We start from the raw sequence: 20475 nt of genomic DNA, 5'->3' as shown, positions 1-20475 counted from the left end.
AGCCCCGGGTCCCCTTCCTCAGTCTCCGCTGTAGCCTGTCCGGGCAGTCCCCGGCCTCCGCTGTGCCCTGCTCCGGCAGTCCTCGGCCTCCGCTGTCCTCAGTCTCGGTGGTCCTCAGTACTTCGCCGTCGCCACCCCTACAGTCACCGGCCTCCACTGTCCCCACCCTGCAGTCCCAGGCCTCCCATCCTGATCACAGCTGTCCAAGGCTCTTCTGTTCCCTACCCGGCAGTCTCCGGCCTCTGCTGTTCCCGATCCTGGTTGTCCCTAGCCTCGAGGTGCCAGCTCCCGCCTCCCCAAGCCTTCCCTGTCCCCCGGGGCTAGGAAGCCGGGCGCCCCCAGGAGCGGCCACAGGCTCCTGGTGGTGCGGAGAGGCGTGCCCCTTCGCCCCAGGGAAGGCGAGTGTTGATTGGAGAAGGCGTTGTTAGTAAAAATAAGGAACTTGGTTTTCTTCTCTGGACCGGGAAGTAAATTCTCCATGGAGCTCAAGATCTGTTTATAATCGGGAGTAGTAATTGCAAAAGGGACCCAAATGCATACGATGCTAATCCGAAGCTTCTCTGCTTGGTGCAGCTGCATCGCTGGAGGGGAAGAAAACAACAAACTGCTATATGTTTTTAAACTTGCCTTGGCTCATCCAAGATCACTCCCTGTCCCTTGAGGAGGGTTCTCGGTGTCTTTGATTGAGCTGGGAGGCGTGGTTCAGCAGTGCAGAACCTTGCCTCCTGGGTAGGCTACACGCCCGGCTGTTGCATAGATCAGTACACAAATAAAATATGCATTCTTTCCTTGTTCATTTTTATAGACCGTTCCTTGGCATTTGTCATGTAGTTTGTGAGTTCACGATTTATAAAACAGCACAGGGCAGAGACTAATTAATCCCGCTGCTCACAGCGGATGGGCAGCGGACATAGGAAGAGTAAGATGGACTTGGAACTCTTGTGGATAGCTGACCCGGAACAACCGTTTTCGTATTTTGTATTTTGCTGATAAAGTGGTTCAGGTTTAGGCTGGTTAGGTAATACATTTTCTTTTTCTTTCTTCATTGGTATAGAGGATTCATTTTTAAGACCTCAGACAGTCTAGGTAAGAGCATTACCACTGACCTACATCCCCAGCTCTCCTTTATCTGTTTTTCTTTTAAGACAGGGGTTCCCAAAGTGCCACTTGGAACTTTCTGTAGCCCAGGCAGGCCTTCCATCTTCCTGAGTGGCTGGGGGTATAGGCATGAGCCAACAGGTCCTGCTAAGGTAATACATTTTAAGACAATCCTGGTTAAGTAACACACCTGACTGAAGTCACATTGCTATTGTGTCCTAGAATCAGAAACCAGCACCCACCATATATTTTGGCCGTGAAAAGCACACATAGACTGGAGCTCAGCTACGTTCAGGAAATGTTGAAAGACTACGTCAGAGTTAGGGAACTTGAGGTTCTTGGCTAAGATATTTCCTTCTATGCATCATGTCTGGAGTCAGCTTGTCCTGAAAGACAGGATTCCTATAATCTAAAGGTGTTAAGAAAGTGATTGTTTCCCCAGGGGTCCTGGAGAGCTGCTTCTTTGCAAAGGAGAACAGACCCAAATAAAAATCATCTGTGATTGGCACTTGAGACGAGCTTATGATACCAGCGACCTCCTTAGAGTCATTGGTGATGGATTACAAACCCTGGCTGGGCGGCAGTGACGCACACCTTTAATCCCAGCACTCAGGAGGCAGAGCCAGGCAGATCTCTGTGAGTTCGAGGCCAGCCTGGTCTACAGAGCAAGATCCAGGACAGGCACCAAAACAACACAGAGAAACCCTGTCTTGAAAAACAAAAACAAAACGAAACAAAAAAAAAAAACAACAAAAGTGTCATGAATGTGACTGTATTACAAACATGCAGAGAGAGCTAATTTCTCAGCCAAACTGCCTAATTGAAAGAATAATTTTAGATTGCAAAGAAAGTAGTCCCCAATTTTAGTATTCAGTTTTGTGCCCCCCCCCCCCCCCGCCCCAATTTCACTAGATTCTTTTGACTCCCAGAGATCAAATTCTTCATGTTGTTCCGGCACTCTGCTGTTTGTTGCTCTGAGTTCTCAGATATTTACCCTGTAGACCTCGCTGGCCATCATCTTCCCTGATCATAAATAGATAGCAAGGGAGTCAGCAGTTCAAAGTTCAGCTGTTTAGTATTCCTCCACTGTCACAGGGAGGTCACGCTGTCGAGACCAGTGGTTCTCAACCTTCCTAATGCTGAGACCCTTTCATACGCGGTGACACCCCCAACCATAAAATTACTTGTGTTGCTACTTTGTAACTGCAATTTTGCTGCCATTGTGAATCGTAATGTAAACATCCGTCTTAGCTGTCCCCTGTGAGAGGTCTTGCGACCCACAGGTTGAGAACTTCTGGCTTAGACCCTGCTCTGCACTTCCTTAGCTCTTGATAAGCTTTTGAAGACATGGTGGCTGTTTGTATTGTTTTTCAAAACAGGGTTTCACCGTGTAGTTTTGGTGCCTGTCCTGGATCTCACTCTATAGACCAGGCTGGCCTCGAACTCAGAGATCCGCCTGGCTCTGCCTCCCGAGTGCTGGGATGAAAAGCGTGCGCCACCGACACCTGGCTTGTATTTGTTATCATTTTTAACTGCTGTCACTCTTGCTATGGAACTGGAGTTTTCATTTTAGGATTGATCTTATCTCCAAAAATAAAAGAACTGTTGATTTAATTAATTTTTAAAACAATGAAAAACATGGGACTCAGAAGAACCCAAGTCAACAAACAACACCCATAGCCAAGGGAAAGCTGTTAGTATTTCTGACACCGCTTTGGTTTTATGTTCCTCACTGAGATCATACTCCATCAAAAAGGACATTGATGGGGCTGGAGAGATGGCTCAGCGGTTAAGAGCACTGACTGCTCTTCCAGAGGTTCTGAGTTCAATCCCAGCAACCACATGGTGGCTCACAACCCTCTGTAATGAGATCTGGTGTCCTCTTCTGGCCTGCAGATATACATGCAGACAGAATACTGCATACATAATAAATAAATAAAAATTTATATAAAAAAAAAGGACATTGAAAACTTAGTTCTCTCTGGATACAAAATGTTTGCCTTATGAAAATTATATATATATTAAAAAAGCTCATGATCTTTTAGGAAAAGAAAAGAGTGATGCCCTTGCTCCAATTGTCCTAGGGTTAATCACTGGCGGCAGCATCCTGCCTGTCCTTGGGCTGTTGTTTTGGGGCACTTACTACGCACATTAACGGCATTCTGAACCTTCATACTGACGACGATGCAGTGGCATCTGCTCTTTTTTTTTGATCTGTGCCATACCTTGTGGTAAACCATGTTCATTTGATGTAGAGGTGTTCCTTGACCTGCCATGGAGGTACTAACCCTCACCAAGCACACTGCTCTCTGGTGGCCTGGTGGCCTTTGCCCCACTTCAGAGTGTCTCCTATAGAGTGCACGTATCTTTGCATACCTGTGCCTCTCTCGCTAGATGACGTTGTGTTTTCTGTAACAGAAGGTGTGTTAGACATTCCTGGACACAATAGCTTGCCTTGCACATTGTGCTGCCAAAATGCAGCAGCCACATCAGTGTCGATCCCCAGAGTTCTCAAATGGTTTGTTTACGACCCCTTTTCTGTTTTAGTAGTTTAATGACATAACCATTAGTTTCACTTAAAAACCTTCAAATTTTAAACAAGTGTCTCAAAGCCGGAATTGGTGCCTTGGCCAAGTTTGGTATGCAGAAGTGAGGTAGTTGGTGGGAAAAATGAGGGTTTAAGCTGATGCTCCTGGTAGGAACCCTCACAGCTAGTTGGCGTTGTTGGTCCGCTTGTTCTGAAGTTAGTACAAAGCACTGTGGAGCTTTCAGGAGAGAGGAGGAACAGCGGAGAGAGGGGAGGAGGCATGTTGCCCAGTCTGTGTTCTCAGCTCCTCACACGTGACTTTTTTTTTCTGAACTTTTCCGTAAGTAGGTTGCATATGTCCTGCCATTTATATAGTGACACTTCTGCGTGGATTTCCTCAGAACATCCATATTCTCTTCTGTAGCCAGGGTGTATTTATGGCATGTGGGGATTTAACTGATGCAGCTCCGTAGTTTTAATCCTCAGCCTCACTTAGTCAAGTTTGGATCATGTGTTTTATCCCCGACTCGTGGTCCTCAGGACAGGCTCCCTCCCATCTTTACCACAGGCATTCAGTTACGACTTGCCGTGTTTACAACTCAGCCCCACCCTTTCTCTTGAATGGTGTTGACACTGAAGAATTCCCGTTACACATTTTAGGAAATGCTGTCCAGTCTTGAGTTTACGAAGGTTCCGTAGTTACACTCAGGGTGTAAGTTTCTGACTGGAACATGATGATGCTCATCGGGAGACCCACGGTAGCTGGCTGACCTTTATTAGTGGTTAATTTTGGTCATTTCCTTCAAGTACGGGCTGGCTTCCCACCCCATAGTTAGTGCTTTTGCCCCTGGAATGAGTAAGCTGTCTGTGGTAGACCCTTGAAGGCCGCCGTGTGGGTATCTGGACCATCGTCAGATCTCACCCCTAGATTTTGATGTATAGTGATGACTCTTGTCTGAAGCAGACGGTTGTGACATTATGATTTCCCCCTCAGTTCCACCACTGCCGTTAACACTCAGCATTCTGAGAAATCACCTCTCTCTACTCCTGTGCTTGTACATCATTATTTATGACCCGTCGGGACGCCTGTCAGACCCAACCACAGAACGAGTTTTTCCCTCGGCATGGCGACTTCCTCTCAGTTCCAAGTTACTGTTGAATGGCATGGCCCCTCCCCGACTGTAGAATTAGCCTTTTGGGCAAGGAGCCCTGGTTCCCTTTTTAGTGGTAAAAGCTGTTTCTGTGTTTTGTTTTTGTTTATTTGTTTGTTTTTCTCTTCTTTTTTCAGTTCTTTGATTGAACTCATGGCCACAGGGCCACTTTCCTGACACAGGAAGTGACCCTTGGAATCTAAGACTTGGGTGTTAGGGGTGTCATCGCTGGCAGGCCCTTTGTGGGTGCAGCTGATGGTGCGTAGATATTTTAAAAGTCACAACTGCACAGCTACCTGAGTCCTTCCCTTTCTGGACTCTTAAATTTACCTTTCTCCTCTTCCCCAGTGAGGACCCTGATTCCTAGTGTGCTCAGTCTATTTATTCTGTTGCATAACGGTTTAAGTTTTAGAATTTTTTTTTTTTTGTTTTTGTTTTTGTTTTTTTCAAGACAGGGTTTCTCTGTGTAGCTTTGCGCCTTTCCTGGAACTCACTTGGTAGCCCAGGCTGGCCTCGAACTCACAGAGATCCGCCTGGCTCTGCCTCCCGAGTGCTGGGACTAAAGGCGTGCGCCACCACCGCCCGGCTAAATTTTAGAATTTTTATATCCAAATTTCAACAGAAAGCAAACCTACAATAAATAATTCAAGGTCAGGTCTTTTTTTTAAGTTTATGATTTATTTATTGTATTTATGCACATGTGTTTGTGCCTGCACGAGTTCAGATCCACCACGTTTGTGCAGTACCTGTGGCAGCCAGAGGATAAATTGGGGTTCCAGGTGATTGTGAACCACTGGATGTAGGTGCTGGGAACCGAACCTGGGCACTCTGCACAAGCAGTAAGTGTGCCAGCCTTTAAGTCGGCTCTCTAGACTCAGGTCAGGATTCCTACACAGAGATTGTGAGATTAGAAACCAATTCAAAAGGTTTTTGGAATCGGAGTTTTTAATTGTTGTTGCTTTCCCCTCCCTTTTATAGTAATACTCATTAGAAATCTAGTTGGTTTTCATTTGTTTCTTCTTAAATTAGTTTCCCCCTTCCCATTTTGTTCCAAAGGTCAAAACCGTAGAAAGGGCTTGGTGTGGTGGTACAAGCCTTAGATCCCAACACTGGGGGGGGGGGCGGGGGGGCAGCCTGGTCTACATAGCAAGTTCCAGACCTAATCCTCCCACCACATTCCTCGTCAGTCTTCGTAGGTTAACACATTTCAGTATTTTCTTCTGCATCCTTTCTGAGTTTCTCTGTTAACGTAAGTTTTTCCTCCTCTGCCTGACACATAGGGCGGTATGCTGTAGATAACCTTTTTGCAGGTCGCTTTAAATGTTCACACCGTCATCATCTAAAAATCAGTATGCTGTCTATGGAGGATACAGCTTTTCTTTCTTCCCAGCTCTCTGTGGCCCGGGGTGTGTGTAGACCACAGTTTATTCAGCCGGTCTCTCGGGTCTGCTCTGTCTCACTGCTCAGTGCTGTGTGGTAGGCATCAGGATAAATGAGCGAGCATCTTATTTTCTATTTCTGGGCGGCCTTGCCTTTTTCTGGCCCTTTGTGACCCCCTCCCCACTTTCCCTAAGAAACCCGGTGAAGTCCCGCTTGGCAATGCTTTCTCGCTTCACAGACCGCTCAGGAGCAATTGATTTGATCTCTTTACCGCCCTGAGCCCTCCAGAGCTCAAACAAGGGGCACTTTCTCTCCACCATGCCTTCCTTCTCTAGTTTCTGCAAGTGAGGGCCAGTGTTCGTAAGAGAGGGGTCATACCCAGAGTTCACCAGGCTTTCCAGACTGTTTAATGGTACTCCAAATTGTTCTGACTTTTTAACGAACTTTTTAGGGGAGGACTTTCAAATCTATAAAACATTGCCAGAACGGCTGTAAACCAGTTGTGTATAGTCACTACGATGGCACTGTGTGTGCAGGTGGATTCTGTTTAAGAATAAATCCTATCATGACCCTTTGTTCGAATAATTAATGTATCTCCTAAAAAATACGATGTTCTTCTTGCCTACTTAGGATAACACAATAACATTCAGGATATAATGTTCATTCAGCAGGTGCCACCATTGCGAGGAAACCTGACCTCAAATGTGACCTCACAGGCGGCGGGGCTGACCCGGTAACCTGTGCTGTGAGCCCTGCTTGGCATGTTCTTTCCTCTAGTACAAGATAGCCCATTCCGTTATCGTAGGTGTTGGTGCTCTGCCATTTGGAGACTCTGTTTTATTTCTTAAGTAGTGCTAGGGAACTGAACCAAGAATCTTTCGAACTAAGCACACGCTCCACTATGGAGTTACACTCCCAGCCTTCATAGTTTTTGACCACAAATTTATTTTATTTACTTATTAGTTTGTGTATACGTGTGTGAGAGAGGCGGTGTGCACGTGTTCCTGTGTGCGGCAGCCAGAAGGTTCTATTGAGAGTCTTTGTCAGTATTGCATTCATCTTTCTCCCTCCCCTACGGGCGTAGACATAGTTATTCAGAGGGCACATCGTGTCAGTTTGGTAAAACAACATTAGTAGCTTCCCTACTAGGGCTGTGGCCTCTCCAGCCCGAACTAACAGTACCAGAAATGAACTCCCTCCTTGGAGAGGGCCTTCAGTCCAATGAGAAAGCAAGTGGTGGATGACTTTCATACCAGACTGGGCCTATCCATGTGACCAGTCAGTCCTGTTTCACATTGAGCCCCCCACTGAGTTAGACTGTTGGTGGCAGTTCTCCACAGCAGCCTGGGTAGCACCTTCTGGCACCATTGAGGGCTGGCCAGGAGAGAGGAAGTTCTAGCCCATTTCTACCTTGATTGCTCTATGTCCCACAACGAGGGTGTATGATGTCTTACGTCTGTCCACCTTACTTTTTGAGGCCACTCACTGAGTCAGGATCTTGGACTCTAGACTAGTTGGCCAGCAAACCCCAGGGCTCCCCGTTGTCTTAGCCTCTCCAGTGCTGGGATTATAGGCATCCATCCACAGTTTTCAGTGGGTGCTGGGGGTCAGGATTCAAGTCCTCATGATTGTTTGGCAAGCTTTTTATCGACTGACTCATCTTCCCAGCCTACTCTTTGTGATTTGCATGTATGTGTTGTGTGTGTGCATCTATGGAGTGTGTGTGTGTGTGTGTGTGTGTGTGGTGCAGGCATGTGGAGACCCAGTGTTGATATCAGTTGTCTTCCTTCATTACTGTATTCATTAAGGCAGGGTCTCGTGCTAACCCTGAGCTCACTGATTCTAACTACTTGGGCTAGCCAGCTTGCATAGGCATCCGTTGGCTCTGCCTCCCAGTAGGCAGCCACCATGCTTTCTTGGTTGTATGTGGGTTCAAGGCATCTAAACTTGGGGCTCATTTGCATGGTAAGTGCCATCTCCCCTTTATTTTGAATGTATTTATTTATTATTATTTACTGAAGCAGAGTCTTATGTAGGCCAGCCTGGCCTGGATCTCAGTGTGTAGCTGAGGATGACCTTGAATTGATCCTCCTGCCTTTGCCCAAGTTCAGGATGATAGGTATGTACTACCACACCAGATAATCATGACCTGTTTGCAGCATCTGAGATATGAGATTTTCACATACCTTAAACTGTCTGATTATTTCATTATGATTAGGGTCAGAGATTGAGCAGTTTTGGTGTGTGAGTTCATGTGTTCTCAGATTATATGGCACAGGTTATCAATGGCATTGCTATTACCAGAACTTTGCTCACATGGCTAAGTGCTGGCTGTTGGTATTTCCACCTTGGAGTTACCATTTTTTTGCCATTGTAATTAAGTGGCTTGGGAGGAATATTTGAGTGTTGTATACCACTTTCCTCACTTACTTAATGTTGTAAGCATCCACTAAGAATTGCCAAGTTTTTGTATCACTGGGAAGGCCACACCATGAAATACTCCCGTCTTTCTCCAGTAGTTGGCATTGTGTGTTGGGGACCCACTTCTCTCCCCATGAATTCTTTTCTAGAATGCACTAAGATGTCTCAAAATTCAGTCAGCGGATATTATCCATATTGTTGCTGCTACTTTTAATCATCACCAAAATGCCATTCTCCTAAATTTGGGCAGTGGCAGCTTCTGGAGGCTTGCTCCTGTGTCTCTTTGACATTTCCTGTTTTTTCTTTTTTTTTTTTCTTTTAAAGTGTCTTCTCTGTTTCTGGCGTAAAAAAGATGATGCATGCTTGTTTTGTGTCTTCCTTGTTCCGGCCCCGGAACTGGAAGGAACTGTTTGTGTCTTTTAGAGATGAGCAGCATTTCAAATCTGAATTCCAGGTGTGCTTGGTGCTCGTGTATGGTTCTGCTTGTTCTCTGAGCAGACTGAAGAAAGAGACAGACAGCCTTCATGTGTCAGGGTTATGTGTGTTTACTTGCATGCATGTGTGTGCATGAATGCATGCCCTGGAGACTGCAGGCAGGGCCCCGCCCATGCACAAGCTTGAGCAGCCTCTCCCGGGGCCTGTGCCTGTATTTTGAGCCCAGCATCTTAGGGCTTTGTCTCCCATCTTCTCAAAGCATGATTGTGTTTACTCGCTTTGAAATCCTAAATAAACTTTTGTTCCTGGAAAATTGTTCTCATATATGTATTGTTGCTGTATTAATTTTACCCTTTTTGTTTGTTTGTTTGTTTTTTGAAACAGAGTCCCTGTAGCTTAGGCTGGCTTGGGACGCCTGTGTAGTCCAGGTTGTCCTAGAGCTCATATAGGCATGAGGTACCTACTGCTCCTGGCTTTTACCACTGTTTATTTTTATGAGGTTTTTTTTTTCTTCTTTTGTGTACCGCTTGCATACCTCTCGTGCCCATGGAGACTAGAAGAGGGTTTCAGATCCCCTGGAACTGGAGTTGCAGACTGTTGTGAGTCGTGATGTGGGTGCTGGGAATTGAACCTGGGTCCTTTGGAAGAGTAGCAAGTGCTCTTACCCACTGAGTCATCCCTCCAGTTCCCTTACCAGGTATTTTTTTTTTTTTCATGTTTGCAATTGTGGTTATTTACTTTTTAAAGATGGAATGTCATGTAACCCAGGCTGGCATTGAGCTTATCTAGTCAGGTGTCTTGAACTCTTGTCTCCCAGCCTCCTAAACTGGGATTAAAGGTATGTGCCACCATGCCTAATTTATGCAATGCTGGGGATTGAACCCAGGGACTCTGGCAACTAGGCAATGGTTATACCGGTGGAGCTGTTCCCAGCCCTTGTGATGGTGTTTATTTGAGATTATGGTCTGTACTTTTTTTAGCCATCTTTGTTGGAGGTTTTAGAGGTCACATTTATACTATTTCATGTAGAGCGGTGGTTCTCAACCTTCCTAATGCCGAGACCCTTTAATATAGTTCCTCATGGTGTGGTGACCCCCAACCATAAAATTATTTCATTGCTACTTTATAACTGTCATTTTGCTACTCTTATGAATCAGAATGTAAATATCTGATATGCAGGATATCTGATATGCAACCCCCAAGCAGTCGAGACACACAGGTTAAGAACTGCTGATAGAGAGAACTGACTATAGAGAATAGCATTTGGGAGGCTGAGGCAGGAAGATCAAGGCCGGCATGGGATGGAGAGTAAGTCCTAAGTCATTCCAAGCTAAACAGTCTCTCACCAAAACCCTCTCAGACTGACCTCAAAACAAACAAGTTGAGAAAGATGAGGTGTTATATTGTGTACCCCAATATATTGCATACCCTAATAAACTTACCCGGGAATCAAAGGACAGAGCCAGCCACTAGATTAGACATAGAGGCCAGACAGTGGTGACACGCGCCTTTAATCCTATCACTTGGGAGGCAGAGATCTGTCCAGATCTCTGAGTTCAAGGCCACACTGGAAACAGAACCAGGTGTGGTGGCACACACCTTTAATCCCAGCTCTTGAGATCTCATGTCTTTGCTTAGGAAAGACACACACCCTTAATCCCAGGAAATGAAGGCAAGAAGCAGAACAGTGTATAAGACGTGAGGACCAGGAACTAGAGGCTTTTAAGCAGTTCAACTGAGACCCTCAGGGGTGAAGACTCAGACAGAGGCTTTCAGTCTGAGGATTTGTGGAAACAGGATCAGCTGAGGAGTTGGTGAGGTGAGGTTGGCTGTGGCTTGTTCTGTTTTCTCTGATCTTTCAGCCTTCACCCCCCTATCTGACTCTGGGTATTTTATTAATAAGGCCCTTTAAGATTCGTGTTACAGAAAGATGCTATCTTATTTCCTGAGAAATTTGATGCGATTACTATCGCTATTTTTGTTTTTGTTTGATATTGTTGTGTTGGGAACAGTCACTAGGAGGCCATTTTGGCTGCATTTGGATGTCTTTCTCCTCCCCACCACCACCCATTCACTCTCTTTTGTGATGCTGAAGATTAAACCCAGGGCTACACACATGCAGGGGGATCTCTCTGTCAGCAGCCCCTGCCTCAGTCCTGGCCCTTAGATTTGTTTCTTCCTGGGTCAGTTTTAATAATGTGCATCTAAAAGAATTTGTCTCATGGAAGTTATAGCATTTGCCAATGGTAACCTCATGAGCCTCTTCCTCTTTGAATGTTCATTTATTCCTAATATCGAGAATTTACCTTTTTTTTTTTTACTTGGTCTGTTCAGCAAGTTGCTTACCAGTTTTCTAGATCACTTACTTGATTTCACTGGTTTTTGTCTGTTGTCCTTTGAAAAAATTATTTATTGAGACATGTTCTTACTGTATCTCCTGGGCTGGCCTTTAACCCTTGACCCTCTTTCCTTGCTTTGGGAGTTGTGGGGGGGATCACCATGCCCAGTGTCAGTTCTTATTGAATTGGCTTTTTGTTCATATGTATTTATGTGAAGTTAGTACATCTTTCTCTAACATATTAAGTGTGGCTCCTTTTCCTAAATGATAGAAATATTGAATGCCTTCTTTTTATGTTTATCTATTTGGAGGTGGTAGGAGATGGGCAGGGTGCCCGTGCGGAGGTCAGCAGATAACTTGTGGAATGTTCTCTCTTCCATCATGGTTTACAGGGATTGTGCTCGGGTCTGTAGGTTTGGCAGCAAATGCCCATACCCACCAGGCCATCCACCAGTGGCCCCAGACAGAAATACTTACAACTACACTTTAAACTGTGAGTTGCGCTGTGCACACTTCGTGTGTTTTTGCTATCACTTGGAGTACTTTCTCATATCTCCTGTGGCTTGATCCATGTGTAATTACAGCAGGGCTGTTTCCTTCCTATTATTTAGCATTTCCCCATGTCTTGCTATTGCTGCTGTGGTTTGAGGGTATCTTCTGCAGGATTCCAATCCTTGTCGATTTGGGGCGTGGTAAATAGAGCGTTTATGCTTGAAGGACTTGTGTGTTCTGCTGGATGTAGTTCTTCCTCCTGTCCTGTCTTCCAGATGACCTTGACTGTGCAGGGATTTTCTACCTCAGCTGGGACTGTAGTCACAAGGTGCAAGCTGGGTACAGCTTCTCTGCTCTATAAATTGGCCGGTTTTTTGCTGTTCAGGTTTTATATATCATTACAATGCCTTCTCTGCCAAATACCAGAAAGTCTTTGTGAATTTGTTTATTGTTTCAATTTGTCATTTTTGCTCCCTGTATCCTGAAGCCACATTAAGCCCTGTTACACATCTGTAATTTTGTATCATAATCAACTGACCTTGTCATTATGACATGTCTTTCTTAAATATGAAGAGATTCCTTTCCTTGAGGATCGCTCAGTGGTTAAGATCGATTTCCCAGCACTCACATCTGCTGTAACTCCAGCTCCAGAGGACCTGATGTTCTCTTCTGGACTCTTTAGGTATCCACATACACCACTCCCACCCCCACACACATGCAGATATATATGCATACAGACACATACACATGCAGACACACACACATACACACACACATACATATGCATACAGACACATACACATGCAGACACACACACACATACACATACATATGCATACAGATACATACACACGCAGACACACACACACATACACATACCTATGCATGCAGACATACACATGCAGACACACACACACACACACACACACACACACACACACACACACAAGATTGAAATCAAGACTCCTTCTTGTGGAGCTTGCCATGTGATGTGCTGTAGTCATCTTCCTTATGACTGGAGTTTACAAGTCCTGCCTCCCTCCCTCCCATCCTTCTTTTCCCCTTGAAAGGCTCAATGGGGCCTCACACTGTTGGCAAGCCCATTTTCTTTTTTTCTTTTTTTACTTATAACCCACTTTATCTGTATATTTGAAGGGTCTCTGGAGGTTTGGTTTTCTTCCCCCATGTATTTAGGATCCTTGTTGTCTTTGACTGTGGATTAAAACATTTAAAATTTATTTTTAGAACATCTTAGTCTTGTTATATTTCTATAATCTCTCATTTTTAAACACTTCCCTCCATTTTTAAATACCAAATTTATGATAATTACCTTGAGTAGAATGTGTATTTCTTTTAGTATATGCTTTTTTTTTTGTGAGACAATTCTATTTCTAATAATAATTATGTGTTAGCCACTTATGGTGGCCCATCAGAGAAAGATAGAAAAGCCATCTAGGAACTGGAGGTGGCGGTGTACGCCTTTAGTACCAGGACTCCGGAGGCCAAGGTAGGTAGGTCATTTGAGTTCCAGGACAGCCAGGGATACCTGTCTCAAACACACACACACACACACACACACACACACACACACACACACACACACACGCGCGCGCGCGACCCTAATAGATGTTTATGATAATAATTTCTGGAAGGAAGAAAAGCATAAAGATATAGATTGAAATCACCTAGAATGCTCATTCTACATAAATCAGTTCTGTTTCTTTTTTTTTTTTTTTAACAGGAAGGGTCTCACTCTAGAGCTTGCTAGGTCAGCCTGGCCTTGAACTTGAAATCTGTGCCTGCCTCTGCCTCAGAGTACTGGAATTAAAGGCATGTTCCACCACGGTACCTGGTTTCCTTTCACAGAAATTTGAACATGTAGTTACCATTTTTCTGAATGCTTATTTCTGAAATGTTAAGCTCTTACAACAGTGGTTATTGTGGTGCAAGTCACAGTATTGAACTTACCATCAGCGCAGCGCATGCAGTGGCATCAGCCTGTGAGCTGTAAAATATTTGTTAGTGTATTATTTTTACGTATGTGTGTGTATGTGTACCTGCAAGAGTTTGTTTGTGTACCACGTGTGTGCGGTTGCCCGTGGAAGGTGGAAGAGGGCACCAGGTCCCCTGGAGCTGGAGCTGCAGACTTTGGGAGCCACCTGATGGAGTGCGGGGAGCTGAACCCGGCCCCTGCAGAGCAGCCGGCTGTCTCCTGCCCCAGCCTGAGACTCTGGGGTGTTTGCGAACCCCATACCCGCCCAACACTTGCCTGTCCTTGCTGCTAGCCTTTGTCAGCCGCCATTCCGCTTTCTAAGGACGTGAGCGTGTCAGGCGCTTCACGTGAGTGGAATCCAGAAGTACTTGGCTTATATCTCAGGTTGGAAGGCTCCGAGGTATTTGTTACAGCAGCTGCAGCTGACTCGTCCCCTCCGAGCCCCGCGGCTTTGAAACAGGTCTTAGGTGTCAGTTCCGGTGCAGCTGACTCACCAGAGGATGGCTCTCAGCTACTGTTTTACTCTGTCTGCCCCTTGTAGGCCCCTGCCTCAGAGATGGAGCCTCACATGTTCCTGCCCCTTACCTAGGTACACTTGATTGTTGCTGGTCTGGGACTCAGAGCTGGGCTTAAAGGCATGTACCATCATGCCTGTCCCTTTCCCTTTTATTATTATTATTAGTAGTATTAGTATTAGTATTAGTATTAGTATTGTGACAGGGTTTCTCTGTGTAGTTTTGGTGCCTGTCCTGGATCTCGCTCTGTAGACCAGGCTGGCCTCAAACTCGCAGAGATCCGCCTGGCTCTGCCTCCCGAGTGCTGGGATTAAAGGTGTTCTTGTTCTTGTTTTTTGGAGACCTTTGTAACCCTGGCTGCCCTGGAACCTGCTATATAGACCAGGCTGGCTTAGAACTCAGAGATCCGCCTGCCTCTGCCTCCCGAGTGCTGGGACTAAAGGAGTGCGCCACCACATCTGACTTCCCTTGTGTTTTGAGACAGGGTCTTGATCAGTTACTCCAGCTGGCCTTGAACTTGTGGCCGTCCTTCCTCAGCCTTCCTTGGTATCCCGCTAGCTGCTGGCCTCTCTTAAAGTTCATTTTGCTCTTTTCTTCTATGATAATTTGATTTACCCTCCCAGAACATTCCCATCTCGTGTGCTGTGTTTTTTCGGTTCTGGAATTTCCTTGGCTTCTCTTAGTCTCTGCACTTTTCTCCAGTTTCTGTAGCATACACGGGATTTTGTTGAACATACTTGCTTCCTAATTATAATCATGTGGCCGTCTTGCGTCAGCATCTGTTGACTGCACTGTTCTTCCCCTTCTTCGGTATGCCTCGTAATTTGCTATCGAACACAGGGCATCCTGCTTACAGAACACGGGAAAGCAGAGTGAACAGTTTTGCTTTTTCCTCTGGAGGGCCTGTCTCCTCTTCACAGAGCTCAGGAGGACCATGCTGCATCTTAGTTAATGGCTGTTGTCTGTTTTGTCCTAGCAGCGTGGAGCTTGCTGGTTGGGATGTGGCTTTGGTCTCAGATGCCACAGTTCAGTTGGCTTTATTCACCTGGGACTGGGATTATGAAAACTTAGTTATTCTGTAGGACCCAGTGGTTTGTTCCAGTGGTTATATAGTCTTGGATCCAGTCCGCTCCTCCACACAGCTGGTATAGTTGCCTGATTGGTGCTTGTAAACAAAAACGTGTCTGGGAAGCTCCCAGTTGTGTAGACCTGCCGTGAGAGGCCGGGGGGGGGGGGGGGGGGGGCAGCTGTGATGCTACTCTCCTGGCTGTTAATGCCTCGGTTTTTCCCTGTGAGATTCAACTCTGGTGTCTGTGCAGATGCCGATCTTCTTGGCTACAGGAGTAGAGGGCTTGCTCGCCCTAAATTCCCGTCTTCAGAAACAGGTTGCTCTCCAGCCGTTTTCAGTTACTTTAGACTAATCCTGTAGTACTCGAATCTTCTCAAGAGCTGAGTTTTCCCTTGGACCTTACTCTCTCCTTCCTTCTGGTGTTTAGATCTTAGACTTCTGCTTTGTCTTTAAATTATACATTTTTGCCAGCAGAGTGTGAAGGCACACTCCTTTAATCCCATCACTCGGGAGGCAGAGGCAGGAAGATCTGAGTCCAAGGCCAGCCTGGTCTACAGAGTGAGTTCCAGGACAGCCAGGGCTGTTTCACAGAGAAATCTTATCTTGAAAAACCCCGCAAAAAAGCAAACATCAACAACAACAACAAAAAAGTTCATGTCAAGTGCCAAAAAGAAGCATAGATACAAGTGGAGTATCTTATAAAGTTCTAAGTAGAATTTTGTCCCAATTGTCATGGTTCTGTGAAATCCCAACAGATAGATTTAAAATTTCAATACGTAATGAGTGCTGTTACTTACATTGTGCCAATGTTGGTGTGCATATGGTGACTTGGAAAAAGACTCTTGTGTTGCATGGACAAATTATAGAAAGGCATTCTTTTTTTTTGGGGGGGGGGTGGTTTTTTGAGACAGTGTTTCTCTGTGTAGCTTTGGAGCCTGTCCTGGCACTCACTTAGTAGCCCAGGCTGGCCTTGAACTCACCTGCCTCTGCCTCCCAAGTGCTGGGATTAAAGGCGTGCGCCACCACCGCCTGGCTAGAAAGGCATTCTTGACCGCTCCACTCTGGGACCTTGCACAGCTGTGCACAGTACATCTGAGCTGGGAAGATGAGAGAATTATAAAACATTGCCAAGTATGAAATTCGTATATGGCTACTGTAAACACACATTTTTTTCCTGTTTATAAAAATGAGCTGGATTTGTGTTACTGCTTTTGTTTTCTTTATTTAATCATAACATATCATAGAAAATCTATGACTGAGAAGTTTCTAGAAAATCCAGGGGCCCCTAAGAGACTCCCTGAGGGAGAAGAACTGAAGATAATAACGCTTAAGTGTGCACTGGTCTCTCTCGGTAGCAAGTACTGAAAACGTTAGTTGAATGTTAAAACTTCTGCAACAAGTAACAGTAAACCTTTACACTTAATGGCAGTGGTTGACCTGCCATTTCAGGAGCAGATGCTCCCTGCGCAGCAGGGTACCGTAAGCAGAGCACTGACCACCGCCTGGTCTCTGTTGTGCAGGCATACTCCAACACCCAGATGGCACAGTTCTGAAACAGCTACAGCCGCCGCCCCGGGGCCCGAGAGAGCTGGAATTTTATACTATGGTAAGTGACGCAGGGCACTCTGCTGTTTTACGGGCCCCTCAGTTCTCCGCTGTGACTCAGAGCCAGAAACGTGCTGGACAGCATGCCCCGGGTCCCCGAGTAACAGACGAGCTCCGTGCTTTGTGGAAACGGCTTATCCTCCCGGGTTTCTGCTGCCGCCTAGAATTTTCTGTTCTGTTCCACGTCCTAGAGATTCTTATTCTGAGTCACTAAATTGATTTCAATCAACTGGTCGTGACCCACAATTTTGAAAAACACTTAACAGAGAGTTTGCTGCTCTCAGAAATGCTAAGTTAGTGTTTTTATTACGGCTTCTTCGAGTCGTGTTTGTTTTGCCCTGTGAGGTGGGGTCACACTGTATATATATCACAGGCTGGCGGAGGACTCACAAGAGCCCCTGCCTCAGCCTTCCCAGTGCCCTGTGCCTCCATGCTCCGCCTCTTCCAGTCTTCAGTGTTCCTCTGCACTGTGGGAGAAGGGCTCATTCCTAATACCTCATTCATCATATGACCCAGAATGTTTTTCCAGTGTGTTCACAGTGTTCCGTGACCACCAGTTATTTCTTAACTTCAAAACGTTTTGAACCACATGGCTCGGCCAGCCACAGGTTCGCCTTTCCCCCCACACAGGCTTGCTGGCTTCTGTGTGTCCTCTCGGGTAATCTTGTTCAGACATTTCTCCCATCTTGCAGTTGAAGGGTCTGTGAAACGTTCAGCTACGTCCTTACAGTGTGGGTACAAGCCCTGATCGAGCACAGCCGCTTGTGGGTGTTCCCCGCCATTCTTTTCACCGCGTTGGTAGGGTCCTCGCAAACACACAAGGCCATGCATTTCGGTGAGGCCCAGCTTAGATCCGTGTTCCTCCGGTTGCTGTTTCGAGAAAGGGTCTTATTCTATAGCTTAGGAATTTACTCACTGCCGCCTCCCTCCCCGTCTCCCAAGCGCTTCTGTTACAGGTGTGCCCCACCACACCCAACCCTAATTGGTTCTGTTTGGGCTTGTATCGATTTTCCTGGCTCTGATAAGAGAGCACGGAAGGTGCCTCCACCCCACTGGGAGCCCCTTTCCCCTCTCTTGTCACCCACTGTTCTGCCCTGTGTTGTCTCTGACCCTCTGAAGGCGCTCTTCCACGCAGTCCTCGCCTAACACAGAGTGGGGGAGGTCAGGCGGTGTGCTCACTCGCTAGGGCCGCCATAACAAAGGAACACAAGTTGTTTGGCTTGAAATACACAAGCGAAGTGTTTCACACTTAGCCTCCTGGTCAGGCTGCAGTCAGGAGTTTCTTCTGAAGGCCTCCCTCCCTCTCCTGCTCACGGGCTGTCTCCTCAGATCTTCCCCTGTGGAGTTTGTGTCTTAATGTGCTTCCTGAGAACACCCTCAGCATGACGAACCCTGGTTTTAACCACGATGGTCATGCATGCCGTCTCCAGATGTGTTCACATCTGAGGCACTGGGGTTTGGGTCACACAGGTAAATTGTGGTGGCTCACAGCTCACCCTGTAAATGATCGACTCCCGAGAAGTGAAAATTTCTTTCCTTCATTCCTGAGAGCCTTGAAGATTGGGATTAGAGCGCTGTGTTCCAGTCTTCAGTTTAGCCTGTGCGTGACTATTGGTCATGAGTGGTGTGCGCACACTGCACAGATGAAACATGGTTTGCTCACTTAGTAGTCAGTGTTTCTCAGTCAATTTCTGGTAGAAAGATGATAATTTATTTCCTTTCCCCTTTCTCTTAGATATGAGGTTCAGCTTCTGGTAACTGAAATTCTATCTTATACATTTCTTAAAAGTTTATTGTAGTTTCATTTTAACCTGTGTGGTGTGTACGCTCGTAAAATCATGTGTCGTTTAGACATATATTAAAGCTGGCCCTCAGAGTTTAAAATGAATAAAACTTGTTTCATAGATTATAAAATAGATAATATGCAAGTTATTTAATTTAGTGAGAAAACCAGGCAAGTGTTACAGATGGTTCAAGGGGGCTGGTAAAATGGTTCAGCCAGTAACGAGCTTGCCTCCAAGCCTGATAACCTGAATTTGCTTGGGCACTACATGGTGGAAGGAAAGAATTGATGTCCTTAAGTTGTCCACTACACACACACACACACACACACACACACACACACACACACACACACACATTAAATGAACGAATGTAAAAATTACATATAGAACCAGGTGGTGGTGGCGCATGCCTTTAATCCCAGCACTCGGGAGGCAGAGCCAGGTGGGCCTCTGTGAGTTCGAGGCCAGCCTGGTTTACAGGGTTGAGATCCAGGACAGGCATCGAAACTACACAGAGAAACCCTGTCTCAATTTGAAAAAAATACAAATAAAAATGGCACAAAAAGTTAGCCTAGCTGCTCCCCACCCACCAGAATTTACTTGCCTGTGTCCTGAGAATTACTTTGAATTTGGGGTCAGTTGTGTACAACTCACATTAGTGGCCGATAGTTGAAAGACATTGACAGGCAGGACTTATCACCAGAGAGTCTTCTCCATGGATCACCAGGACCACCGGTGTGCTGTAAGTAGCTGGTTATTATTACAGAGCCATGTCAGATGAGTTACTGATCTGTTATGCGTGGTCCCCACCCCCACCCCGAGGGGTCACGGAACCCTGACGAGCGCTGCCCCTCTGTTCAGGTTTACGCTGCTGACTGTGCTGATGCTGATCTCCTGGAGCTTCGAAAACACCTGCCCAAGTACTACGGCGTCTGGTCCCCTCCCACCGCACCAAACGGTAATGCATTTTACGTACCTCTCTCGGTTCAGTTCCCAAGCTTGCCTTTACGAGGGTCCGTGTAAAAGGCTGTAAAACATGGAATGAATGTGCTTTCCTTTCCTCCCTTCACTAAACAAAACTCACTGGTACTTTCACTTTTTTTAATCACCATTTTCTTGAATGACTTGTTACACATGAACGGATAAATCTGTTACAATTGCATGAGTGCATCTTAGTACTGCACTAATTTACAGATGTTTGTTTCTTATCTAAGAATAAAACAGTAAGGACCCTCACAGAAGTCCCTCCCCAGCTTAGCTGTCTCCCACCGTACTCCCAACCTGCAGGCTTTTGGGAAACCCTGGGAAGTGCCACAGAGGAGAAATGAGATCTTGTGCATCCGTCTTGGAGTCTGGTGACTGGTTCAGTTAATCAAAGCTGCAGGCTTTGCTGATGTGGGTCTTGTAACATTGTAACACTTTTTGAGCTTTGGTTCCTAACTTAGTGTGTCAGATGTCACTCCTGGGCTGTCTTGGACTCCTCTCTAGGGGAATTCCTAGCTGAATAGTGGTCATTCTAGGGCCATGTGGGGTATTTAAGAAGCACTTGTACTTTATAGTTTAGAGAAAGCTGAGGCCCTGTGGTCTTCAGGGTGAGTGCCGCTTACTGAAATGCTCAGGACTAGAAGTGTTTCCAGTCTGGGAATATTTGCGTAGACAGAGGTGTC

The 20475-nt window shown here is 46.0% G+C and overlaps 1 protein-coding gene across 2 annotated transcripts in view; it reads left to right on the top strand.

The window, feature by feature from the left end:
- The window catches only part of Ipmk (inositol polyphosphate multikinase), a 39643-nt gene that overhangs the window by 1661 nt on the left and 17507 nt on the right, over positions 1-20475 (top strand). The window contains exons 1-3 of one of the 2 annotated variants that reach the window (XM_076557000.1): positions 32-1250; positions 16940-17025; positions 19670-19766. In XM_076557000.1, coding sequence (XP_076413115.1) covers positions 17023-17025; positions 19670-19766 — 100 coding nt within the window. In that variant the 5' untranslated portion in view covers positions 32-1250; positions 16940-17022. Of the gene's footprint in view, positions 1-31; positions 1251-16939; positions 17026-19669; positions 19767-20475 lie in introns of those variants that run through there. The other variant, XM_006979056.4, reaches the window with a different exon arrangement.

This window comes from Peromyscus maniculatus, chromosome 21, assembly GCF_049852395.1.
Source record: "Peromyscus maniculatus bairdii isolate BWxNUB_F1_BW_parent chromosome 21, HU_Pman_BW_mat_3.1, whole genome shotgun sequence".
NCBI lineage: Eukaryota > Metazoa > Chordata > Mammalia > Rodentia > Cricetidae > Peromyscus > Peromyscus maniculatus.
Note: the sequence above shows the minus strand (reverse complement) of the source record. Positions and strands in the feature narration are given on the sequence as shown.